The sequence below is a fragment of the Kogia breviceps genome, chromosome 6, assembly GCF_026419965.1.
Source record: "Kogia breviceps isolate mKogBre1 chromosome 6, mKogBre1 haplotype 1, whole genome shotgun sequence".
Lineage (NCBI taxonomy): Eukaryota > Metazoa > Chordata > Mammalia > Artiodactyla > Physeteridae > Kogia > Kogia breviceps.
Window position 1 is genome coordinate 63,826,910 of NC_081315.1, and position 27,488 is coordinate 63,854,397.

Here is a 27,488-nt window from a genome sequence, read left to right on the forward strand (position 1 = left end):
AATGTGAATTTCATGAATTTAACATACAAAATGACAGTCAATTTCGCACTTGTAACTATGTCCATAAACCCTCTTACTCCCCTTTTCCCAGGAGGTATGCATTCATTTTCTTAAATTGTTAAGCTATTTTGGTAGAATGTATATTGCTGTGGTGAAGCAAAAATGATTTTGTTTAGCTAAACCACAGATTCCAAAAAAATTATGTTTTCTTGGCATCTCACTGTTGGAATTTAAAATCAAAACTGAGTCAAAAAATGGAAAAAAAATTAAGGACAAGTGTTATTTCTTATGCATATTTATTATTATTTAAATCAAATTAATACATGCTTACAGCAATAAATCTCATAAACAAGAGCTTATGAAGAAAAGCTTTAGTCTGCTTTTAGTTCTGCTGATAGTTACTTCCATAATTCCAAATGATGCTTTTATCTCTATTATCTTTTTCTTAAATTCTTTTTACATTATGAAATTTTTATATATGAAAAAAAGTTTTTTATTGTTGAAAATTTAGATTACTGTCAGAGTTTATGTCATGTATATAATACATGTAACAGTACCTTGTATATAGTAAGCACTGTAAAAGTATTAACTATCATCATCATTATTATTCAGATAAATAAATATAACAAAAGCAACCTGTTAACTCATCATAACCATTTTTAAGATTTTGATGTATATTTCTTCATCTCTTTGCTATGTATGTATGTACATACATGTTTTCATTTAGACAAAAATGAGCATACAGTATATAGTCTCTTAAAACTTGATTCTTTTTCCTGTAACACATCCTAACATTTGTTCACACCATTAAACATTCATCCACTACATCATTTTAATTGCTGCACAAGATTCACTTGTATGAGCATATTAGTTTATTTACTTAATTGTCTAATGTTAGACATTTGATTGTTTCCAATTTAACATTATTATAAAGTTTTCATTTTTGAAGATCTCTCACACTCTATCCTAAGTATCAGTCAGCAGAAAAACTGGTTTCCATTTAACCTTGGTTAATGTCCAGCTCTGGGCTCTGGGCCTAATGATGTAATAAGATAACCATGACTGTGCTGGAGAACAATAAGCCTGCATAGCTGTTGCACTCAGCCCACTTGCACCCAAGCTTTGTCTTAGCACCTATATCACAGCAGTTCCTGGATGGGGTGTGGGAGGAAACACCATGACCATCATCAGGAAACCACAGACAAAAATAGGCCTTGAAAACATCTCTAAATGGTGGTAGTAAGACCTCTTCAGCATGAAACTGAAGACCATTACAGGGTACACAAAAAAGTTTCAGAAATGCTTTAGGAGAGGCCACAGAGTTTAAAGGTAAGTCTGATATTGTAAACTAATACTGCTCTGGGTTAAGATGATGAAACATGGGCAAGATAATCCATCTGGCTATACTGTTTAATCACCTATAAATATAGCTAAAGGATGCTATCAATATACTGAGTGTAAGCTTAAAGCACACAGAATATTTCCTCATCAGGCTGGGCAGTGAGGGTAGGGTTTTTTTGAGGGTAGTATCTTGTTTTAAATTTTTAAGTCAGTAACATGATGACAAGAAATAGAAGACATGCTTGTCACGTTTCAGATAAATGGAGCTAGAAGGAATTAGTAAGCAACAGATTTGGCAAAATTGGCGATGCTGGGCAAAATTTATCTGAGATAACTATAAAATACTGTTTTTATGTTAACATATATTCACTTCAAATATTTATTAAAAACTTACTATGCAGGACCTTCTATGGGCACTATACAAGTTATTCAAGTAAAAAATAATTTTTTAAAGGTGATTATTATTTAACCCTCTGAGGTCGTTAGCGTGAGCAAGTGTGCAGACTGTGCACTCATCAAACTTACCTGCGATGCTTTTGCAACATTTTAAAGAGAGAAAAATATAAGTAATATATACTCATCAAAGAGAACTTAGGGTAATAAAACATTATGCACAATTTCACCAATTTTCCAAGTATAAAGCATGAAACATGTGGTAAGAGTGCAACAGGGTCTGATAAATATAACAAAGAGAAGAATCATTGAAGAAATTGGGCATATTTAGCTTGGAGAGAAGACAGTCCAATTGTCCTTCAAATATTTGAGAGTTATTCTAGAGAAAAGGAGGCATTCAGCATTCTTCCAGATTAACAGTAGCAAACTCAAATGTCCTCAAGGGCCAAGGAAGTTACGTGTGCCAGTGCAGTAGGACAGGCCTAAGACAGCAGGGTCACGCAGGGACTAAGGAGAGCAGAAAGCTGAATGACCTGTCTAAAGTAAACAACCCCAGTTCAACTCCATCGAATTGGGAAAACATCCCAGAGCTACCAGAGCACCCATTTTCAAAGAAAAGCTAGAAATCCAGATACTTTAGTAGTTGTCAGTTTTTACAACATTGACAACTAATTAAAAATAAAAATTAACACAGAATGTATGCCAACCTCCCCTACCAGAAAAAGAGAAAAAAAAATCCTCTAAACCCACTTGTCCACAGGCATGAGGTATAGTTTCCATCCTCTGTTCTAGAGAATAGAACTAAGAACAGCAAATGAAAGGCTCAGAGGCTCACTTTATCCTTGCGGCAGAGACCAGTTGCCAGCAGAGGCTGTGAGATCCAACAGAGGAGGAATCAAACAGAGCGGAATGGCCTTAGATACCCATCTAAAATCATCTCTTAAGACACTTCTAATTCTGCAACTTTTATTCAACTACTTCAGAAAAGCTTTTCTCTTATCAGCCTCAGACAAATATGCTAAAAAATAGCCACTTCAAAAATGGTCAAAACCCAGGGCTTCCTCCCTGGTGGCGCAGTGGTTGAGAATCTGCCTGCCAATGCAAGGGACACAGGTTCGAGCCTGGTCTGGGAAGATCCCACATGTCGCGGAGCAACTGGGCCCGTGAGCCACAACTACTGAGCCTGCGCGTCTGGAGCCTGTGCTCCACAACAAGAGAGGCCCAGATAGTGAGAGGCCCGCACACCGTGATGAAGAGTGGCGCCCGCTCTCCGCAACTGGAGAAAGCCCTCGCACAGAAACGAATACCCAACACAGCCAAAAATAAATAAATAAATTTTTTATTTTTAAAAAAGGGTCAAAACCCAAATAGAGAAAAGTATCTGTTATCCAAATATGCATTATTTACAATAGGGAAAAAAAGGGTTTAAACAGTAGGAAAATAAGCAAACCACGGCATTTTATAAAACAAGCAGCCCAGTTAGAAGTCTACAAAGGCTATATATGGAAAGATACTTTGGGAAACTTGTGGGTTCCCCTTCGCTTTTTCCTATTAGAGGTTGTATGATTACAGTTATAGTAAAATAAAGGATAGGGAAAAAAATAAAGTAATGGTACCCAGTGTTAATAATGCTTGTCTATGGGGGCTAGGACTTTGGAGAAAGCATGTTTATGGTACTTTTTCAGGTTCTGATGCTGTCACTGGAAACATCACTCATAGAACATTTGCAAAGATGGGAGGAGGTAGTAAGAATTTTGTAATCTCAATTTTTTATGCTTTAATGTGAGAATAGTCATGATGGAAAGAGCCCCTTCCAACACACAATGAATTTTTATTTTAATTAATTAATTATTTTGGCTGCACCACACAGTTTGTGGGAATTTTAGTTCCCTGACTAGGGATTGAATCCATACCCCCTGACTTGGGAGCATGGAGTCTTAACCACTGGACCACTGGGCAAGTCTACTTCCAATACATATTAGACAGAAATCTTACAATGTTTGTGTGCTTAACTCTTCAAGGCTTACGGTCATTCTTGGGTATTCTGTTGGATTACAGGCTTTTGTAAGACATATTCAATGACAGGCTTTTATAACTAAAATGTATTAGAACCAACTTTAAATAATTCACCTAAAAGGCACATTTCTGACCACTTTTTTCTTACTCTAACCAACAAAAAAACTAGTCTGATACCATAAGAGACTCACACCGAGCTCGCACCATATAATATTTTACAACAGCTCCTATGCCTTTATATAGCAATTACATATAGGTGTTTTTGTTTTAGTGACTGTGTTACCAAGAATTATGTCTTTCTGGAGCAAATAATCTAAATGCATTGAGTGGATCTTGATGTATCAAGTTGCTCAGAAATGAAAACATTTCCCTAAGATAACTGCTAGTTTGTGGTCCCATCCTTCCGCTTTGGACTCTTGCAATGAATCACACTTGTATTAGTATGTATTCGTATATAACTTCCTGAATATTAAGAATTGTTAGAACTTGAAATAGTTGACTTTTTTTTTTTTTTTTTTTTTTGCTCCCTATCAACACATGGTATTCTGACAAACACCAATAAAATTCACTTTTGGTGAAAGTTTGAAATGAACGAAGACAATTACTCACTTGGAAAATAAGCCATTGGGTCCTGAAGGTTTTATGAGGTATTTGTCCACTTGCTTGTCAAATAAGTGATGTGGTAACTGCAAGCGCTTGGTGACATTATGGAGGTTTAAGGCATACAGAGTTAAATCTCCTTCTTTATACCTTGGGCTAAGAGCAAATGGATTAACTCAATAAAAATATTTATCTAATTTAAGCAATTGAATAGTTGATTAAAAATATAGTCATGGATTATACTAAGTATTAGTATCTATAGTGATGATGGGCCTTCTTTGTATCCTTCCATTTATGATAATATTAGGCTACTGATGTGGTCCTATTTTGAAAACATGATAAAAATATTGCTCTTCACACTGCCATTTTCTGGGCTTTAGCACTTTGAGATCTTTGCTGCTTTGCTAGGCTGCGTTGTGAGGAAGCCAGTAAGCCCATATACATTCAAACATAGGGAAGTTAAATGGTAAAATGGAAATTTTCAGGGTTCATGTGAATGCCTAATATAAACCATATAAACCCAGGCTTTTCCTAACCTTATGAAAAGACTGAAACAAATAAGAAAATTAAATCTACTGACACTTTTCAGAATTTTTCCACCTAAACCATTCCCCCACTTTTTCCTAATGGGGCCCACTCACCAGAAACAGAGTTCCCACTCACTGAAACTGGAAACAGTGTGTAGCTTTTATAGCTAGAATTAGCATTTTAATATTATTCTATTAGGAAAGACAGACTGAAACTAAAAAGAGAAAAATCTCAGACTTAGGAACATTTTTCCTACCTAAGGCCAGAGTACTGGACTACAAAAATCTCTATGGCCTCTCAACTCCAGAAACAGGGTTGAAACTTTTGAAAACATAACTGTTATTGTTGTTATTGGTCTCATTTTAATTCTTCATTATTAATGATATGATGCAAAGGGATAAGTATATTCATGTAATTATTCATTCATATGAGTTCATATTCATATTTTATTCACTCATAGTCATTCAATTCATTAATCATTCATACAAAATTGGTTTTATGTGCTTCATTTATATCATTATTTATTTAAATTCAGGATATATTTTCATTATGGATTGTGCTAATGAAATCATTGTACAAATCTTTGCTGGACTGCAAATGCCTATGTTTAACCTATTTTTTTTTTTTTTTTTTTGGCTAGGCTCTGGCACCATATCACTATGAGAATGAAAAGAAATAAACAATGACACACCTTAGACCCACTGTATAGATAGAAGACAACAGGGTGTTAGAGTAGGAAGTTGTGTGCTTACTAATTAAAACTTGTTGATTGGTAAAGGGCGTCTTACACACTTACTGGTTGATGTTTGTGCAATGAAGATATACTCGAAGTTTGTTTCTGTCTGGACCTTTCACACTTGCCATTAACACATTGGTGCCCACCAGTTTCTTGAACAGAAGAGAGAGCCAATAATCCTAGTTGTAGTGATTGGGAAGGGGAGGGACAAAAATAGATCTTTACTTACTCTTTAACAAGAACAGTGTCAAGCAAATAGTTATCTTACAAAGAGTGTGACTGTTATCCTAGAGCTATTTTAAAAGGATTCATCTTTTGGTCTGCATTACCACCACGAATCTGACGGCAATATCTTGTTTGCTGCTTTTTATCACTGGAGGACTACACTTCCACAATTCAGAGGGCTATGCATTCTAGGAGATAAATCTCAAGGATGCAACTCATTGCTCAGAGACAGTTTAAATATTCTTTGTTGTCAATCATCCAAGAATTCAAAGCTCAAAGCAAAACTTTTATTTTTATTTTTTCTGTGGTACGCGGGCCTCTCACTGTCGTGACCTCTCCCGTTGCGGAGCACAGGCTCCGGACGCACAGGCTCAGCGGCCATGGCTCACGGGCCCAGCTGCTCCGCGGCATGTGGGATCTTCCCGGACCGGGGCACGAACCCGTGACCCCTGCATCGGCAGGCGGATTCTCAACCACTGCGCCACCAGGGAAGCCCCCAAAACTTTTAGATATAGACACATACACACACTCACATACACACACACACACACTCACTCACACACAAAACCAAGTTTTAAAAATAAAACTTCTGTTTAAGGGACTAAAACAATTTCCTCTGAAACCTTATAAACCCGCAACCCCTGCCCAATAAAACAGTGCATTAGGCAGTGACCATCACTAGCTATCAAGGTCAAGAAAAGAGACAATCAGACATTATGTGTCTCTTGATGGAAGCACACAATATCACCTATGAAGAATTCTTGCAAAACAAAAAAACCCACAAAAATCAAGCCTCTAGGTCTAACTACCAGTTTATAGGAAATACAGGGGACAGAGGAACATGCTAAATGATACCACAGAAATAAATTTAGCAAAATCCAGAATGTGGGAAACACTATATAACATTACCTGGTTTCTTTAATAAATTCCAAGGGACAAAAAAAAAGAGAGGGGAGAGAACTTAAAGATTAACAGACTTAAGAGATATAATAAATACAATATATGGACCTTGTTTGGATTCTGATGTGAATAAACCAACAATTAAAAATTTTTGTGACTGGGGGGTGGGGTGGTGGTGTGATGAATTGGGAGATTGGGATTGACATGTATACACTGATGTGTATAAAATGGATGACTAATAAGAAACCAAAACAACCAAAAAAACAACAAAAAAAGTTTGTGACAATAAGGAAAATGTGAAACATTGACTAAATATTTAATGATATTGAGAAATTATTGTTCATATTTTAAAGTATGATAATTATTTTTTTAATGTTTTTACAAAGGAGATACATACTGAAATACTTATGGATAAAGTGGTATACCTGAGATTTGCTTAGAAGTAATCCAGTAGGTGGGAGGTAAAGAGTGGGTACGATTATGGATTAAACATTAGGGCTTCATATACTTTTCTCTCTACTTTGAAATTTTTCATAATAAAAAGGTTTTTTTTGTTTGTTGTTTTTTGTGGTTCGCGGGCCTCTCACTGTTGTGGCCTCTCCCGTTGCGGAGCACAGGCTCCGGACGCACAGGCTCAGCGGCCATGGCTCACGGGCCCAGCTGCTCCGCGACATGTGGGATCTCCCCGGACGGGGGCACGAACCCGTGTCCCCTGCATCGGCAGGCAGATTCTCAACCACTGCGCCACCAGGGAAGCCCTGTTATTTTTTTTAATCCACTCAATATATATATACCCCAACCCTTCCTTCTTGAGCTTGGGTAAGGTAAACTCAACAGGCAAACAGCTTTTGTTTCTCTGCTTAACTTCAAAATTTTTACTGGAGACAAGAAGAGAATTAATTAAATGTTTTCAAAGGAGATGTAGCATGGTTCCATGACTTGGGGGTAGAAAGCAAGCAGGCTCAGAGCCAGGATTTGTACAGGATTCTTTAGAGTAACAATGAGACAGCTGTGTGACCTCCAGCAAATCACACAAGCTCATCTCAATTTGAACTTCCATTTGAAAAATGGATCTAAGATACCTTCCTTGCCACCTTCCAGGACTGTTTTGCGAATTCCCTGGGATTCTGCAGATGTCAAAGGTACCATTTACTCTTGCAAGTTTTTCTAGCTGACATATACAAAGAATATACATATACATATACATATACATATACATATACATATACAAAGAATTCTTAAGCCAAAAGTTTATGTTTGGCTGAGAAGCTTTAGATAACATCATAAATAGCTGGTACTACTTACAAAGAGTGACAGGATAAGCTGGCTAATTTCTAGGCATCAGACTCAAAGCAAATTGTGAAGAAAATATTTATTTCTTTTCCTTGTTCAAGGTCCATTTAAGAAGGGGCCAGTAGTAGATTTTGGATATTTGTCTAATGAAATGATCACATTTGGTTTAACTCATTTTATAAATGACTCATAATATACTTGGGGAAGATAGATTCCATTTTGTGCAAAGACATTTTGCTAAAATTTCTTTTTAAGTTATGAACAGTGTGCTCCATGAACTTGGACCACTATAGACTAAAAGCAATTTGGGGGGGAAATCTATCTACAAACCACAAAAGCCTAGCTTATATTTTGGCATGTGCTTTTTGCAGACTTTCTTAGCTTTCCTATAACGCTCAAGCAATTCCCTTAGGAATTATTCTTAGAAACCAGATATTCTCAAATGCTATTTTAGACTATAAAAATCAAGGTCCTACTTCTCAGGCTATACCTACGCTATCCCAATTTTTAGATATATATATCTTCCAGGTGGCTTTTTAGATAGAAAGGCTATATTTCCTGATTTAGTACCAGATGTAGTTGGAGGTAGGGTGGAAATGAGACTTTACTCATAAATATCTTGAAGATTATTAACAAAATAGCCAATCGTATGGTGATATTTTTGAACAAATACATGGTACTAGCTTATCTTAAAGTTAAATAAATTATGATTTCATGACAAAAAATTTTGAAACTTTAGATACTACAGGCAATTTTAACTTTGATTTACTTGGCAAAATATTTGATTCACGTTTATCTTGTAAAATTGAAGTCATAAAATTTCAAATTACTCCTTTTTAAAAAAATCCCACACCATGCCCCAAATAACCCACATTAAAAACATTATTCCTGGGTCTCAATTTCTTGAGACACAAAAAAGTTAGAATGAGAGATCTCTAAGGTTTCTTCTAATTCATCTTTCCATGGTTTGGCTACTTACTGAGAGCACTGAATTTATTGAGAGAATTGACTATTTATAAAAGGTTAATACAGGGGGCCCTTAGTATACGCTAACCTACTCACGATAATAGCAAAATAATGGTCACTTACAGGCAAAGGTTCAAAATTTTCATCCACTAAGTGGTAGTTTCCAGCTCCGAAGAACACTTGCCTCATCACCACTTCTATGCCCATTCTGGCCGACAGGCCCAATTTATCCAGCCACCTGGAACAGAATGAGGCCAAGCTTTCTGCATATTTGGAAAACAAAATAACTCAGTTTTAACTATACACTATTCTGATTTATTCCTCCGTGTGGGAGGAATTGACAGGAAGCCAGAAAAGTAGTATTAATTATCAATAAGTCATTCAGACGAAATAGAGACTATCCTTCACTTCACATGTTCTCACACTTCTGCACGATAACAAATCCTAGAAGACTATTAATATGCTATAGGAGTCCCTATCAGGGTAGGACAACATCTACAAAGCGGAGTAGACAAACGCTCACCCTTACAGACAATTATTCTCCGTCCTGTGGGATCCACACCCGCCCTTCCCACCTCCACCCGCCGCCTCCCCACCCGCATTTCCATGTGAGGTGTGAAGAAAGGATTGCTGGTGGTCAGCAGCGAAATAAGTAGAATCACCACTAAGCTTTTATGGACACTTCCTCCCCCTGTGTTCAGCCAGTGGCAAAACACGTGTCTCCTTTCTTTCCTCTACTCTTCATGCCTCCACAAGCATAAGGGATGTGTGCTCTAGTCGGGGCTTATAAGAATGAGGGTAGGAGAGGAAAGAGAATAAAGCTCAATATGAGCATGTAGAACTATAGACTAAGAGTGTTAACCGAGTTATGAAATGTAAGTAAACCAGTTGGTTTTAAAGCAATCAAGTTTGTGGTGCTTGGATAAGGGGGTGATTTAATAAATCTTTAAATTCATTGGTAGCCGCTCGGGTGTGACCTCATACTTCTAGGCTCTAAACTTCTTGGGAATCTATGAATAGAGCTATATGATCTCAGAACCCTTCTCAGAGTCAAGGCTCTTGATGCACTCTTTTACAATGTATTTCTTTAGAGAAAGGAATGCTTGACATATTTATGGGCCATAATTAAGGAACAAAACGTCTAAAGCAGTTCATCATACAATGATTAATTTGGGCACATGTTAAAGATGTCCAACCAACTTTAGTAAATCATTTTCTTGCAAAATCTGGCACAAACTCTGGAGCTCAGCCACAGAAACTGTCTTTAACCAGATTTTTGTATGACGAGTTATTTCAACTGAATAGAAGAACAGGAGAATGCTATCTGGTCCCTGAGACAAGTGCAAGTTCACTCACATAAAGCCAGCAGCAAAGGTGTTGGACAGCAAGGGCGCTCCACCCCCATACGCAGAGCTGGTCTCTCCTAACCAAACCTTCTTGTGGGGTCTGGTCTCCTCAACAGCCTATGTATGGAACAAGGAAAGTCTCCACGGTAATTGCAAACAAGCTGACCAAATATGGTGCTGAAGATTATTCAATATTCAAAACCTTGCATTCCCAGATCCATCTGTTCAATATAGTTACAAAATATTTTCATGGTCATTTAGGTCTAGGGCAATTAACTTTTATTGGAATACTAGGTGTGAAAGGAATGTAAATAATCCCATTCTTTTCTCATGGACTATGAGAGTTCACTCTACCAAAAGGCTATTGGAAGTGTTTTTAATTTCTAATTAACATACATGGGTAAGACCCGATACTAAGGGGAACTGAAGGTGAATAAAACCTAGTGCCTGCTCTCTAAAATTGGAAAAACATGTAAATTTATATACCTGTAGAATTTAGGACTAGCTAGACTACAAAATAAGGACTCTGGTTTTACATTAAACAGAAAAAAAAGACTATTACCTGGAAAATTTTTTGCACAGATGAAATAAAAGTGTCCAATACATCAGGGTTTAGAAAATCTTCTTTGGTAGCAATTCGCCCATTCAAGTAGTAGCTAAATTATTCAGAAAATATTCAGGAAAAAGTAACAAACTTTACTTTCTGCTTTTAATTGGCCACCCTTGCCCTCCTTTCTACTTCTTCCCACCTCTGTGCTATTAAAAAACAAAAGCAGAAGTTCTACTAAGCAGAGAACAAGATGGAAGGGGACCACTTATTCTGTCTTGAGAAAACATAGTCACAAATGCAGGTATTTGTGGGTTACCCATTCTTTGGCAAGCATATTCGTTTTAGCTACTATTAGCTACATCTATTCCATGACTTAAAGGATAGTGTACCTTGATCTTGTAGAAACTACCACGTTACTTAAAACAAGTTTAAATTTTTGTTTTATTAATATTAAGATCCTAGTACAATGCTGCTTGAGACAGTTTCTTATCGGGAACTATAAAGTCAATTAGCAATTAAATGAAAACAATTTTTTGAAAACTAGGTAATAAGTAAAGCTAGCTTTACTTTCTCAGTATTAACGGTAGGAGACATACTTACTGATGCCATGTAACTGAATCAATCACTTCTCCCCCAGCCTTCAGGAAACTAGAAAAAAAAATCAATTATGTTATCACTTAATCCTTATATGAACAATAAATGCACAAGAGTTGTCTTCCCTAGAAATAGGCTGGTTACTATTTTAGGATAAAGCAACACAAACTTCCTAATTCTGATACAAATTTTATCACAGGTGCCATTTGCCCCAAAATCTTTGGTATTCTGAGCCAGTCAATGTTTCCTCTTTTGGTAAACCTTCTAGTCAGGCAACAAATTGTTTAATAACAGGTGGTTTATTGAGGATTCTCCACCAAAGAAAAATATTATATTTAAGAAAAGTGGTTCTGCTTCCTCTAGCTCTTACCTCTTTAGCATCTTAACAGTCTTTCCTCGAGGCTGGCCAACATCAGGACCATAGAGTTTTGCATTTTTGAAAGCAGATTTTCCTAGAAGTTTATGCAACTCCATAAAATCTTTTCCTAACTGCAATCCATCGATGAAAATACCAGCCTTCTTCCGGAAACTGTTAGGTTCTGAAAGACAGCAATTCGCAAAATAATTGCTTACCTAGAAATTTTTTTTTATTTAAAAGCAAACATAAAAGCAGCATATAAAAGCAACAGAGAATTTTTCATATTACAAAAACTTAGAATCCAAAGTCAAGGAAAGTAAAATCTCCAGTTATAAAGAAGATATTCCAGGAAAATAAAAATATAAGTGATATAACTGAAGTATTGGGGGTAATAAAACAGTTGGAAATTAATAATTGGGATATTAAACTGGTGGATATTCAGGAAACAGTCTGTATTCAGTATTTAGTAACTTAATTTACTTTTTTTTTTTTTTTTTTTTTTTTGCGGTACGCGGGCCTCTCACTGTTGTGGCCTCTCCCGTTGCGGAGCACAGGCTCCAGACGCGCAGGCTCCAGACGCCCAGGCTCCAGACGCGTAGGCTCAGCGGCCATGGCTCACGGGCCTAGCCGCTCCGCGGCATGTGGGATCCTCCCAGACCGGGGCACAAACCCGCGTCCCCTGCATCGGCAGGCGGACTCTCAACCACTGCGCCACCAGGGAAGCCCTAATTTACTTTTAAAAAAAGATTGTGTGGGAGAAGATATTTAAAATCCTATTTCTACAATGTAATTAAAAGTCTTTCTGAGGGGCTTCCCTAGTGGTGCAGTGGTTAAGAATACACCTGCCAATGCAGGGACACGGGTTTGAGCCTTGGTCCAGGAAGATCCCACATGCCGCGGAGCAACTAAGCTCATGCGCCACAACTACTGAGCCTGCATGCCACAACTACTGAAGCCTGCATGCCTAGAGCCTGTGTTCTGCAACAAAAGAAGCCACCACAATGAGAAGCCCGTGCACTGCAAAGAAGAGTAGCCCCTGCTCGCCGCAACTAGAGAAAGCCTGCGCAGAGCAACGAAGACCTAACACAGGCAAAAGTAAATAAATAAAATAAATCAATTTATTTTTTTAAAAAAGTGTTACTGAGAATTGTAGGTGCAAATTATATGTGCATGTGAGTCTGGAAGTAGCAAAGCTGAAGGGAGGGGAGGGAGGCATGGAAAGTGTCCAATCTACTTCCCAAATTACCTTACTCTTCTCCTTCACCCCAGAAACCAGAGCTTCCCTTTGCAAAATGGTGCCCGAGGAAGAGGGGCACATGATGACACTCTTTTATCTTACTCTGAAGAGTAGAAGGAGGGAGCTGGGCATGGGTAGGGTAGAAAGGTAGGGAAGGTGAGATGTACAGAGATGGGTAAGGATGGGTTCAGACGACCTATTATTCACAGAGTTGCTGCAGTAAAGTTGTTCAGCATCTAACTAAGATATGGTTGCCTTGACCCTTCCTTTTATTCTGTTTTCAGGGCTTCAACTTGCCAGTTATCCTCAGCAACCCAATCCCAAAATCTGCTGCTAGACTTTACCATAACACATACCACTATAGACATGTATCACTTCTTTGCTTGCTTTCTGGTCGGTCTGCCTCCCTACCTCTAGAACAGAAGTCTCAAGAGAGCAAGGACCTCCTACTAGAGCCAGACTGCCTGGGTTCAAATCCTAACTCCTGTAAGATTCCTCTCACTGATAATTGCCCAGCATCACACTGCTATTTAGCTAACCTTTTTGTGCCTCTTTTGTCATCTATGAAATGAACGTCATAATTGTGTTCACCTCAGGGCAATTATAAAGATAAAATAAGCTAATACTTATTAAATGCTCAGAACAGTGCCTGGAATATAGTATGTGCTCATCATATTACCACATCTCACTTCCCATTTTATCTTCAGTTCCATCGGCTGATGTGTGAACAAAGCATTGTAAATATGTTTGAATGAATGTGGCTAATCACTAGCACTTTAGTTACAATTTATAAGTTCCTTACAATAAAAGAGTGACAAAGGAGACAATCAAGAGCTTGACGCAGGTACGACTCTGTACTGGAACTTCTAGCTTGAACCCATTATGAGTGTTGGGATGGGGTTGCTGAGATTGACAAGTTGAGAACAGAGGAAGGAATGGAAAGGTAAAAGCAAACTGCTTGAGTCCAACCTGCCAAGCATCAGAGGTCTAAGTGACCCTGAAGGTCTCAAGGGAACCAGGGAGCTGTGGAAGTGCTCAAATGTAACGTAAACTGGGATTAATGATAGGTTCTGGGATGCATAAGGAGTTTTCTGCCACAAGTAATTCCAAACTCACACCACTGAGCACTTACACAAATATTCCAAGGCAAAAAGCATGTTTGCTATTATTAAAAAGAAGGTCATAGATAGGAACAAATAATGCCAAAAGGGAAGCTCCTTATTATTGAAATGTTCCCCGGGTGGGGGCAGGGGAGCACTTACCATTGCCTAGTTCCCAAGAAATGTTATAACTCTTGGAAGAGCAGTAGTCCAGGAGTAACTGAGCATTGGAACTGTTCCAGTGCAAATCTGCAGTTCGTAGTAATGCATTTAGACCAAAGATCAGGTCCAGTCCTGAGCAACTGGCAAAAGTATACAGCATATCCACTGAGCTTCCTAAAAGAAAAATGTTGCCATTTCGTGGTTAGGTCAGCACCAGAGTGCCGAAGTGATGAAGGCCTCCAGATTTGCTCCTCATAATGAATTGCTATTTCTGTTGTTAAATGGAAGGGATTCCAATGAGTGCTTATAATTATGAATGCGTCAACAAAATTGGACTGGCAAATTTAAAAAATGTAGATATTACTTTATTTGCTTCAGCTGTTGAATCAAGTCCTATGGAAGGTACCAGAGGCTTTGGTCTGGCACTTGGCTTTTGTTCAAGTGACCTCAGGTGAACTGGGGAAAGTGCAGTGTACAGCTCAGGGCTCAACATGCACAGGCCAGAGTTTCATGAGTCAGCACAAACCCCACCCTTCATAATCTAAATATCTCCACTCATAAACTCAGTCACAAAATAACTTGGTAACTTTGATTACATTTTTTAGAAGTTTTTGAAAAATTCTTGAATATAATTTATTAATTCAAAATAAATGGAATTTTACATTAAAAAATTGGCCTAGGGCTCTAAGGCTGTGGTTTCCAAACTCTGCACCAAGGCATTCTGGGGAGTGAATTCTCTGGTACAGTTTAGCAAATAAAAATACAGGACATCTAGCTAAATTTGAACTTCAGATAAATAATGAATAATTTTTAGCATATGTCATGTACATTATTTGAGAAATACAGCAAAGAAATTATTGTTTATTTGAAATTAAAATTTGACCAGGCGACCTTACTCACAGGGGCACTGCAGGATCTTTTAAAATTGCAAGGGAATGCATCAACATCTGTTGGACATGACGAGAACTGTTACTATTAGGTTGTTTGAACCTAACAGCTTAATTGAAACTCTCAGGTATTTCTTTTGGGCTAGATGTGCTGTGAAAAAAATTACTGAGTCACTAAGGAGTTATTAAAGCTTTGGAACTTTTGAACTCAGCTTTTTAACCATTAACTAACCTATAATCTCTGTTTGAGAGTGGCAATGTCTTTTTGAGTGTTTAAATCAGTTATTATCTGCATAGATCTGGTGATCTTAATGTATATTTAGAGATATCTATTAAACAGAAATTCACTTCCCTAGTTTAAAAAAAAATCTCTATCTGGCAAACTTATACCCTTTCTCCTTCAAAGTGGCTCTGTTTCTAAGTCTTCAGCCTGAACTACTTGGATTACCAGAGTGAAACCCTAGGTTTAATACTGCCCATAATGGTTGAGGGGTGGTAACAACACTAGCAAGCTATTTTAGGTGTTTTTGATATTTGCTGTGTCACCCACGTCCACAAAACTGCTGCCTATCATTAAGGAGTTACAGACATTGGGGTCTGAAAAGCTCTCTGAGTCCTAGCCTGTTCCTGGGATCTTAGGGCCACAGTGGAGGACGACAACGTGGGACTTTGGGATTATGGAGTCCTCCCCAAACCTCCACCCTCATTTTTCTATGAGGAAACTGACACCCAAAGAAATAAAGTGCTTTGCCCAATATCACATAGCTATTTGGTGACAGTGCCACAATAATAGAGTCTGTAATAAAGGCCCTGTGACTGTCTTAGTCACAGTTATCTTTTAGACATATACTGCTAATCATGTTGTAGAAGGTGTCCTAAATCAGGAATCATAGATCTGAGCTCCCAGCTCCACTATCCCACTTATAGACTGACTGATCAGGAGTGACCCCTTTACCTGCATGAGCCCTGGCTACAGATCTACAATCCTGGAACTAGTACCATCATCCATCTACCTCACAAAACCAAGTTGAAATAGCACATGTGAAAACCCTTTGTAAGCCATAAAAAAACTCTTACAGATATAAAGCACTATTATTGCCTAGACCTTCTACAAGATTATGGCATTTTCAAAAAACATAGAATGTTTGCATTTTTGAGTATTTATTCAGCTCATTCCTTACTCTTCCTCTATTTCCTCATTTTTCCAAAAACACTTTGAATTTAAGTAGCTTGAAATTCTATTATATGCCCTCTGTAACAGTAACATCTCCTAGAATAAGGGCTGTATATTACTGAGTTAAAATCCACTCTTAAAAATAAAACCCACCCAGCCTATTCCCTCCTCAAAATAAGAAATCTCACAGATAATTATCCAATTCCCAGTCATTATCCAATCTCTTATCTCTTACTGTATGAAAGGGTGGAAAGATCCCTGGAATAAAGACAATCTAAATGACACATTATACATTGGCACTGACTATTATACCATTTTTGTTAACATAAATGTGTCCAGCATCCAGTGTGGGAGTGGGATGTTGAGGAAGAAAGGTGGAGAAGAAGGAGAAAAAAGAATTAGCTCATTAAATATTATTATTTTAATAAGGGAGTCCTCCTTTCTGTAATTGCAAAATTATACCTGTAACATTGTTTCCTTTTCCTGCCCAGACAGGTTTACAGTATGAATCTATATTCTCATGACAAACGTTTTTGTCATTTTCTACTTAAGTGAAACACACCATCCAATGGGTCCTGTAATTAGAAAACACCTATATCTTCTAGGACACCTGTTTTAAAGGTGCAGGCCATTAAGCAATTAGCACAATAGACTTTTGCTATCTCTTCCATTGTTCGATGCCGCATCATACGATGTTACTCAGGCATTACCAACCTTAGCCACAGATGCAGAGCCATGTGTAGAGACACCTATTGGCTTTTTAGATACTTTGCCCAGACCAAATGCAGTAGATTTCTTTTTTTTAAGATTTTTTTAATGTGGACCACTTTTAGAGTCTTTATTGAATTTGTTACAATATTGCTTGTTTTACGTTTTGGTTTTTTGGCCATGAGGCATGTGGGATCTTAGCTCCCCAACCAGGGATCAAACCCATACCCACTGCATTGGAAGGTGAAGTCTTAACCGCTGGACCGCCAGGGAAGTCCCATAGATTTCTATCTATATGTTTCTAATACATGCAGATTAAAATAGAAAATTTCAAATCAGAAGTCAAATATGTCCAAATACAAATTAACTATGTGTATTTGTTATACATTTTAGCATTGCCAATAGGGTGGCTGGAATTATACTGACCCAACTACATAGTTAGTAAAAGAAGGGCTTTCCCCTGGTGCAGAAACTATGAAGGCCCCGGTCCCAAAGGCAGGAAAAAGATGGTGAAAACCTACCATCTTGGCTCCAAAAAGATCACGTGAGGTAGCAAATATTTTTAAATAAAAATTTAGGACTTCCCTGGTGGTGCAGTGGTTAAGAATCCGCCTGCCAATGCAGGAGACACGGGTTCAAGCCCTGGTCTGGGAAGATCCCACATGCCACGGAGCAACTAAGCCCGTGTGCCACAACTGCTGAAGCCCACGTGCCTAGAGCCTGTGCTCTGCAACAAGAGAAGCCACCATAAAGAGAAGCCTGCCACTGCAACGAAGAGTAGCCCGGCTCGCCGCAACTGGAGAAAGCCCACGTACAGCAACAAAGATACAACACAGCCAAAAAAAAAAAAGTTAAGGTAAATTGGCATATGCTTAAGATGACCGAGAATAAAAGTATAAAGCTATAGGTTACCTAATACCATAGGGTCTTCTCCTAGCAGGCCTATATCAGATGATTAATTACAAATAAGGCCTTCCTGCTGTGGGTCTCTCGGACTTCTGTCATCCCTTTAATGGGATCTGAGAAGGCCCTGTCCTGCCAAATTCTGTTCAACCATAGATCATGTTATTAAACCGTTAGCATAGCTCCCCCCGCCACCCTCTGCTTTAAAATGCAAAAAATAATTTAGAGGACCACATTTTCTATTAGCATATAACCTATTTTCTGATTCCTTATGTGTTACTTTTCCCCTTACCTTATAAATAAAAAATATAAAAACAAAAAATCCAAAAATAAAAAATCCATTGTACACACTGGAATCTAGGTAGCGTATAGTAAAATCTTACAAAGAAATAATTTACTGTAAATAATGTACTCTTAGAAATGTTGACTAACCCAAACTAACTTCAAGATCATTTATTTTTCAGAAGTCAAAAGAAGACAGTTGTAGCGTATCTAAGCAGGTTATTTTCTTAACTGAGATCTGGGGCAACATCATCCCTTAGTTGGGTATAAAACATCAACTTGCGGATAAAAATATATTTCATAGTTAGATAAGGATTGCTTGTTTCAGTTGTTTTAAAGCCCTGCATGACATCATCCCATTTAAACACCGGAAAAGTGTTTTCATGAATGGAAATAAATTCCTGGTTAGTTGAGCTAGTCCTGTGTTTTCAAACCCACAGGAAAGAAAATGAGAAAGCTGCCCTGCCAGTGATACACAACACATCACTGGCAGGGCAGTGGCTGCTTCTTGGAGGGGAAACAGAATGAACAATGAGGTGTGAATGGTTTCACATTTTACTCTTCACACTTTTATATTTTACTTTTACACAAGGAGTATATCCATGTCTTCCTTGACTTCCCAGTTCTTCAGAGCAGTAAAGGTCATTATTAGCTTGTGAATGAATGATTCTATATTTCACTCCGTGGCTAGTAGGCAAAGTCAGGTGAAGAAAAGTAAAAAACAGAAGTTTGGGGTTGAAGATTGCCCATTAACTCTTGCTAACATTTGAGGATTATGCAGCTTTACACAACTGCTATAGGGCTCATTAGATTCAAGCCCAAGTTCAAGGCATCCAAATATTTTGGGGGCTGGGACACTTGCAGGGGTCCTTTCATTTCTTACTTGAGTAGGTACTGTTCTTGAACTTTTTCTGATACTGTTCTCTGAGTAGCAACTGCTCCTGGAAGGGCCATTCCAACTTCAACCTCCTCTCCACATCAGAAGGGACGGATCCAGATTCGCAAATATCTGCAAATGGAGTAAAAAATTTAGAGAATCTATTTTCACAATGATACGGTTGAAATGCCATACACTTATTTAGTTAGCTATTTATGCGACTAAAGCAGGATAATTGAGTTTCTGGTTGTTAAGTATAACATCGGAGAAGGATATATTCTGCTATACATGTCAAATTTGCTGGCTAATCAATTACCACAAAAAAACAGCCAAAGGGCAGGTTTCTGAAGAAACAGTGGACATATACTGGACATAGATACATTGGACATAACTTCAAGTTATTTAGCAATTCAGAAGGCTCCTCAGAAACCTGAAATTACTAGAGAACCCACAGGAAAAAAACATAGTTCAGTTCTCTTAAGGTTCACTTTCAACATATATAGAAATTTGTTTTACAGGACTATATCTGCTTTGTGGTGATTTCCTCTTGCCAAATGGTAGGACAGGGAATGTTGACTTTTATTCCTTCAAATTTGGTATCATCAAAGCTCCTGAGACCACAACATGGGTACTTGGAAAATACACCACTATCCTATCAGTCAGACTGTGCTTCCTTATCACAAGGCAGCAGGGCTGCCGGGGGCGGCTGCCACGACCGGCTGACCCGCCAGTGACTTCCTTTCTGGGAAGCTGCACATTCTGGCTCTCTGACAGCGGGTGCCTCATCCACCCCTGTGCTCACAAAGGATGTTTCTGAAGCACTTGGATAACCCCAGTGATCCCCCCCCCCACAGCATGAAGAAAAATGATGAGCAAAGGACAGTTTGCTATCTAAATTTATGAGAGCTTTTGAATGCATATGACTGGTGAGAAAGGGCCAGGTCTAAACATATTCCAACGTGTTATACTAAGAAAACTCTCCTTTTTTCATTTTTTCTAATTACTATTCTATCAGTTGGCACAGTTATTGATTAATGGTTCTAAAAACTTCCTAACTGCAGAAAATAAACAGAAGGAAATATGTAATATATAAAATAATAAAATATTGTTCATTTATATATATCATAATTCATTATTGTAATTCAATGATGTATATGGTTTTTTAATAACTGTTTAGATAATGATTTAGCTTCCATTTGATGTCTGTATAGCACTTACGAAAGACACAGGGCAAATCCTCGTGGCGCCTCAGGGTGTTTCTCAGATGAAGCCCACAGACTCCCAATATCAGAATCACCTGAGGAGCTTGCTAAACTTGTAACCTAAGGTTGGATCCCAAGAATCCAAATATTCAAACTCACCCCAGGTGATTATGTCTAGTCAATAAAGTTTGAGAACCACTGCCCAACAAATCAAGTCTTGAAATCCATTCTTAGAAGCAGAGCATATCTCCATGTCCCCTTATCACACCTTTCATCCACATTTTTTGGAATAAATGGGTTTCAATCAGTGCTGTGTCTTGAGCAGGAAATACTCTTTTTGTTTTGGTGCATTTCTACTCACAGGCCCCTCTAGGCAGCTCTGTCCTTTTAGCTACAATCATTGTTCTGTTTACACCACAACTAACTCTCCCCTGCCCTAATGTTGTGTCCAGCACACCATCCCCCCGCCCCAATGTCTCACATTCATGAAAACATCAGGAGGAGGAAACCTGCCCACAGCTTCCTCCTTTTGTATAGGTGCCTCCACGGGTCTGCTGGGAGCCCCTCATCTCTTATTAATTGTTAGATGTGAGCAATAGCTCTTCTCTGAGAATGCCCACGACTGACTCAAGTTAACTCAGATATATGGTTAATCTTTAAAGTTTCACCCTGGTTGACTTGAGATTGCCAGTAACTTCTCTCTTCAAAGGTTGGTTCCTTCTTGGGATCAAAAATGAGAAAGTCCGTCTTCGTGCCACCAAATCTCAGGTATGCGGGAGACAAACCTCTGGCTAAAGTACGAAGCTTTGAAGAACTGTTATGAAGACAAGCAAGAAATTAAAATTATTTTTTCCAAGACAATACAGTCAAACACATTTACTCCCTTCTCTCTTGGTGGACCCATTTCCTAATAGCTGTTCAGGCCCTGGAGGGAGAAATATTGCTCTAACAGGGACATTGTCTCAATCGGAATCTTCCTAATTGCAAGGCTGCTCTTCTAGGCACCTGAGAAAACTTGGAGCTCTGACTCGGGCAAGAGCTTATATTTCAACTTGACAAGCAGTATAATGTTCAGTACTTTCAAAAAATTCATAACCTTTTGTGATTCATGGAGGAAAAGAGGTGAGAGAGTGGAAAGATGACTCTGTTTCTTTGAAAAATAGATTGTCTTCAAAAATATATGTTCCCAGAGAAGTTCATAAATGATTGGGAGTCCTCCTCCTCTCCCTGACCAAGCCCCACCTCCAACCCAAGGAAAACCTTCCTGTTAAATTTAAGTCAAATGACTTAGAACGATGTAAGATTCTAATTCCTACCCACCTAGGACACTTCCAATTCAAGCAATTCTAAATGCATATGTCATCAAGCCCCAAACGCTCCTGATAGGTACCTATTATGCACTCAGAATGGTACAGAATGCTATAGAATGGAATTAGAATGATTTATAATTCCTTCTCTCAGAGAGATGAAGATGTCATGAATATTTAAGTGAACAAAACTAAAAAAACAGAAGACCCAGGTAACGGGGACACTTGCCATGTATTTCTGAAGCCTCACATATGTGATCCTGGCTTCAGTGTTCTCTGGAAAGCTCTTAAAACACATGGAACCAATGCTGTGTGTTCTCAAAATGGCCCAGTTAATTAGTTTACATTTGGGTTTATTTCAAATCGGAAAATCATGCCAGGAGGACTATCTAATTGCCAGTATTTCTTGACATCCTAGGAACTGAAGACAGGACCTAAAATTTAAAATTTCAATGTGTGCTCCTGCTTTAACTATATATAGTGCTATGTAAAATTTCTGTAAGATTTCTTTATTTTTGCTTAGGAAAGAGACATTAAAAGGTGGAAATTGACCAAAGGATAAGTTTCTTGCCTTAAAAACTTTAGCGATTCCTACTCACCATTTTTTTTTTGTTTGTAACATGAAAGCATTTACAGTACTACCTAGGCACTTTTGCCTTCATGAACCTCTTCCACCATAAAAATTTTTTTAAATTATATTTTGTGATGATATTCATGTAAAGACAAATATGTTAACATTATATATTAAAACATTTTCTTTGACCTAAAAGTTCATTTTCTTTGGAACTTAAAAGACCTTGAAATTTTTTTTTTTTTGACCTTGAAATATTTTTGAGGGCCCCTGAACCTATTGTGGGTCCTGGCATGAGGAGATGTAGCACAAAGTGAGACTTCAGGGATGTTATCTACATGGAATTGACTGAAATACCTGACAGTACCAAAGAACTCTGGGAAGGATGGCATCTGCCAGGAAATCCTCAGAACCTCTTGAAGATAAATGGGAATGTTCGTCTGAACTGAGTAAGGATTCAGAAGAAAGCCATTTCCACTATGCTATGAACCCAAATAAAACTAAACTGTAGGGACTTCCCTGGTGATTCAGTGGTTAAGATTCCAATGCAGGGGGCATGGGTTCAGTCCTTGGTTGGGGAACTAAGATCCCATATGCCTCGAGGCATGGCCAAAAAATGAAAAAAATAAACTGTAGGAAGGGGGAAAGCACATTATTGTTTAATGGGTACAGAGTTTCAGTTTGGGAAGATGAAACAGTTCTAAGATGGCTGGTGGTGATGGCTGCACAACAATGTGAATACACTTAATGCCAGGGAATTCTGCACTTTAAATAACCACAACTTTTACTATTAAAGGAACATAGACATAGTGTGATTTCAACAATGAAAATAATATATATATAGAAGGAGATAACAGGAGTCATAATTATGTGATGAAATGGATGGTAGACTCTTTCCTATTGCTTTTATGTATTTTTCACATTTTCTATAATAAGCACAAAATATTTTAATTCATACAAGATGACTCTGTGTGTGTGTGTTTCTGTCTTTTTAAGAATAAGTGAGGGCTTCCCTGGTGGCAAAGTGGTTGAGAATCCGCCTGCCGATGCAGGGGACATGGGTTCGTGCCCTGGTCCAGGAGGATCCCGCATGCCGCGGAGCGGCTGGGCCCGTGAGCCATAGCCTCTGAGCCTGCGCGTCTGGAGCCTGTGCTCTGCAATGGGAGAGCCCACAACAGTGAGAGGCCCGCGTACAGCCAAAAAAATAATAATAATAATAATAATAATAAGTGAAAAAAAACAAGATTTACTTAAAGGAGACATAGTCATCCATTAATTTATTCAATAAATATTCATTGTAGGTGCACTCTGTGTCAGGCATTATGTTAGTTGCTGGGGCTACAATGGCAAACAAAAAAGCCAGAGGTAGCTGCTGTTCTCATATAATTTATAGTCCAGTGATATATATATATATATATATATATATATATATATATATGAACAAGTAAATAGGCAATTCCAAAACAATGCTATCAGAACATACAAAGAGGATCTTAACCCAGACTTTGCCCTAGAGGTAGGAAGTGGTTAGAGGTTTTGCAGGGGCAAGTGTCTTCACTGTTAGATGTTCAAAAGGAAAAAATCTTATCCAGATCGAAGATAGTGAGGTGGGATTGAAGAAAGTGTTCCAGGTGTAGGGCAAACACCAGAGGTAGAAGAAGGGAATATGGCACCACCGAAGAGCTGACAGGTGTGGCGAGAGCCTAGAGACTGGGGACAGCGAGGTGCTGGGAGAAGATAGAGTGGAGAGGCAAGCAGGACCATATCATGGAGGGCTTGTAAGACACCATGTCCAGGAGTTCCAATTTTATATCAAGGCAGTGGGGAGCCATGGAAGGATTTAAAGCAGTGGAGTGCCCACACCAGACTTTTATTTTAGAAAAGAATCTCAGGCTGCAGTGTAAATAACTGAAAAGAAGGACCAACACTGTGGTCACATTAATGTAGACAGAAAGTGATGGGCTGAGGTAAGGTAAAAACAGTGGGGATGAAGAGAGGGATAAATTCAAGATACATATGGAGACAGAAATACTAGATTTGGTGTTTAACTGGATGTTGGAGAAGAGTCCAAGATCAGCCCTGGGAAGCATCTGGAAGATGGGAATATCATTTGCTGAGATGAAGAATAGGTGATAGACTGGAGATGGGGAGGAAGGTGGGGGCAGAGCACAGTGCTGTAGAATTTAACATGCCAGTGAAAACCAAAAAACATTGCCATTAGGCCCTTGGCCATGTGTGCCTGGAGCTCAGAAAACACATAAAGGCGAGGTGTAGACTGGAGGGTCCTCAGTCTAGAAGCCAATGACTAGTGAATCCCTAGCCCACAGGTGCAGAGATGTTGCCCTAAAACTGATACAAGGAACTCCCTCAGAGTCACTCTGGGCTGGCCCTGTTCCACTGCTTTTGTCCAGGCACCAATTCTGGTCCTCGATTTTGATTTTGATTGTGTTTGATGATAGGGGAAGCTCATTTAGAATTGTGTAACTGGTATCTGTAAGGAATTGAGACGGGAGAGACTGGTGCTGTCTGGGAAAGGAAGGGAAAGTGAGCATCAGGGAGGAGCTGTGGTATCACAAGACGTGCGTCTGTGCACGGCCTTGCTCAGAGGCCTGAGGATCAGAGCCTGTTTCCCAGAAGTGGTGACGGTACCACCTCGGGTTACTCTCGACCACATTACCCTGCCGTTATGTTCTTCACAGAGTTCATCACTCTCTGAAATTAGCTTCCTTTTTTGTTGATGTGGTTTACTATCTATCCCCACTCCTGAGCTAAGCTCTGTGAAAGCAGGGACTCTGTATGGCTCATCAGAATCTCCTCAGCACCTAGATGAGTACCTGGCCCGCAGCTGGTGCTTAATAAATATTCGTCAAGTGAATGAACAGTTAAGTCCAGTCTGATGAAAGGGCAAGTGGGCCCAGACAAAGACTGTTTTCTGAACAAAATTAAAACCCAGTGCTACGGCTCCTGCCAAGTAAAGGAAATCACATGTTTCGAAGTATTGGTATGAAGGACCTTTTTGTTTGTCTCCTTTGTAATGGAATATTTTCTTGTTTTGAGATACAATTTTGATACCCTCTGACAAAAACCAGATTTAAAACAGCTGCAGGGCTTCCCTGGTGGCTCAGTGGTTGGGAGTCTGCCTGCCGATGCAGGGCACGTGGGTTCGTGCCCCGGTCCGGGAAGATCCCACATGCCGCGGAGCGGCTGGGCCCGTGAGCCATGGCCGCTGAGCCTGCGTGTCCGGAGCCTGTGCTCCGCAACGGGAGAGGCCACAGCAGTGAGAGACCCGCGTACTGCAAAAAAAAAAAAAACCCAACAAAAAACAGCTGCAAACTTGTCATAAAAACAAAATTGATCAAAGGTACAGTATTTCTATCATATACAGTAAAAAGAAAGGGGGGAAAAAATCCACCGGCATCAGCACTGCCACCACAACGACGTGGAAATAACAAAAGAACACGTAGAAGCAGCTGCAGATATTCCATTTCTGGAACAGTTTGTTAGGGGAAAGAAACGTCTGCAGGTATTTTTATTTTACCTTATGTGTAAAAATAAGTTGCTTATCTCTGACACAAAAGCAGAGATGAGTTGGAGCCACCCTGCACTGACTCGTACAGCTTGTGAGAGCCAACTGTTTCGTTCTGAGAACCAGCTGTTAAACTGTTGGCAGTTTGAAGTCAGCCATGGTGGGGATATTTATACTACAGAAATCAGAAAAAAACCATAAATCAGTCTCCTCTCCTCCCAGAGAGCCAGTCGTGAAACATTTTCTGGCACACCACTGCATGAAGTGGTGTGAAACCATGGAAGTGGGTGAAACCACTCAGGAGATTATGTGAAGTAAAAAAGAAGACCTAGGTCAGAAGTCTGAGGAACATCAACACTGAAGATAAGCTAGAAGAAGAGGTGGAGAAGAACCGTTAGAGAGATGGTGGAAATCCCCAGAAATGGAAGTGACACAGGGATGAGTGTTTCCAATGTCAACCTTGTCAAATGCTTCTGGGAGACTGTATTGGTTTGCTAGGGCTGTAGTAACAAAGTACCACAAACTGAGTGGCTTAAACAGTGGAATGTATTGTCTTATAGTTCTGGAGGCTAGAAGTCAAATCAAGGTGTTGGCAAGGCCATACTCCCTCTGCAGCTGCTGGGGGAAGATCTGTTCCAGGTCTTTTTCCCAACTTGGGGTAGTTCCCTGTAGCAGCATAACTCCAATCTGCACAGGGGGTTCTCTGCGTGTATATGTCTGTCTCCACATTTCCCCTTTTTATAAGCTCATCAGTCATATTGGATTGGGGCCCACTCCATTCCATTATGACCAATTCTTAACTAGTTATGTCTGCAATGACACTATTTCCAAATAAGGTCACAGACTGAGGTACCAGGGGTTAGGACTTCAGCATATGAATTTGGAGGGGACACCCAGACATTCAACCCATAATAGAGACAAATAAGATAAGGATTGAAAGGTAATCATTGGATTTTGCAATGAAAGGTCACTGATGATGTGGGAGAGATTGATTTTATGACACGATGATGGGGACATCATGAGCGTGGACCAAGGAAGGCATGGTTAGGAAGAAAGGCTGCAAAGGGGAGGAGAAAGAGGGTGGTGAATGCAGAGGCACACGTGCTGGAGGTGTTTGAGATGGGAAAGACTTGAGGATGTTTCTATGCCGAGAAAAAGGATCCAACAAAAAGGGAGAGGTTAAAGATACAGGAGAGAGATGATTGCTAGAGCAAAGTCCTTGGGGAGGGGAGAGGATCCACAGCAGTGCTAGAAGAACTGGGCTGAGAAGAGAGAAAGGAAGAAAGCTAGAGGTAGCCATGCTGTCTGCAGGTTCGACTGCAGGAAGAAAAGGAAGTTCCTACCTAGTGACTTCATTTTCTTTGGGAAAGAGAAATGCGGTCATAGACTAAGAGTGATGAAGTAGAAGTGGGATCAGAGTCTTGAAGGAAGTGGAGAATGAGAGAGGCCAGAAAAGGAGTGTTAAGGAGTAGCATTAAAGGCCAAGTAAGTCTGGAGGCCAGGAATTTACAGTACATCAAGCCGTGTCACTGAGAGATTCCCCTCTGCCCCCAAGAGCATAATAGCGGTGCTTTGCAGGGTGGCCACTAAGACTAGAAGCAGAGGCAAATACCTATAAGGGGCTTATTAATATGCATGACAGTACATGATTAGATAATATTTTCCATTTACAGACCTATGGCCACCTTATAGATTCCAAACAGGGA

General features: G+C 39.2%; 1 protein-coding gene across 6 annotated transcripts in view; it reads right to left on the reverse strand.

Annotated features, from left to right (window-relative positions):
* HPSE (heparanase) overlaps positions 1-27,488 on the reverse strand; it is a 35,249-nt gene that overhangs the window by 1,987 nt on the left and 5,774 nt on the right. For 2 of the 6 annotated variants that reach the window (XM_059066984.2, XM_067036935.1), the window contains 10 exons: positions 21,047-21,192; positions 19,183-19,308; positions 14,346-14,519; positions 11,859-12,027; positions 11,495-11,542; positions 10,907-11,000; positions 10,355-10,461; positions 9,122-9,236; positions 5,675-5,793; positions 4,360-4,506 (listed from right to left, as the gene is read on the reverse strand). In XM_059066984.2, coding sequence (XP_058922967.1) covers positions 4,360-4,506; positions 5,675-5,793; positions 9,122-9,236; positions 10,355-10,461; positions 10,907-11,000; positions 11,495-11,542; positions 11,859-12,027; positions 14,346-14,519; positions 19,183-19,308; positions 21,047-21,192 — 1,245 coding nt within the window. The remainder of the gene's footprint in view (positions 1-4,359; positions 4,507-5,674; positions 5,794-9,121; positions 9,237-10,354; positions 10,462-10,906; positions 11,001-11,494; positions 11,543-11,858; positions 12,028-14,345; positions 14,520-19,182; positions 19,309-21,046; positions 21,193-27,488) is intronic. The other 4 variants (XM_067036938.1, XM_067036937.1, XM_067036936.1 and 1 more) reach the window with 3 other exon arrangements.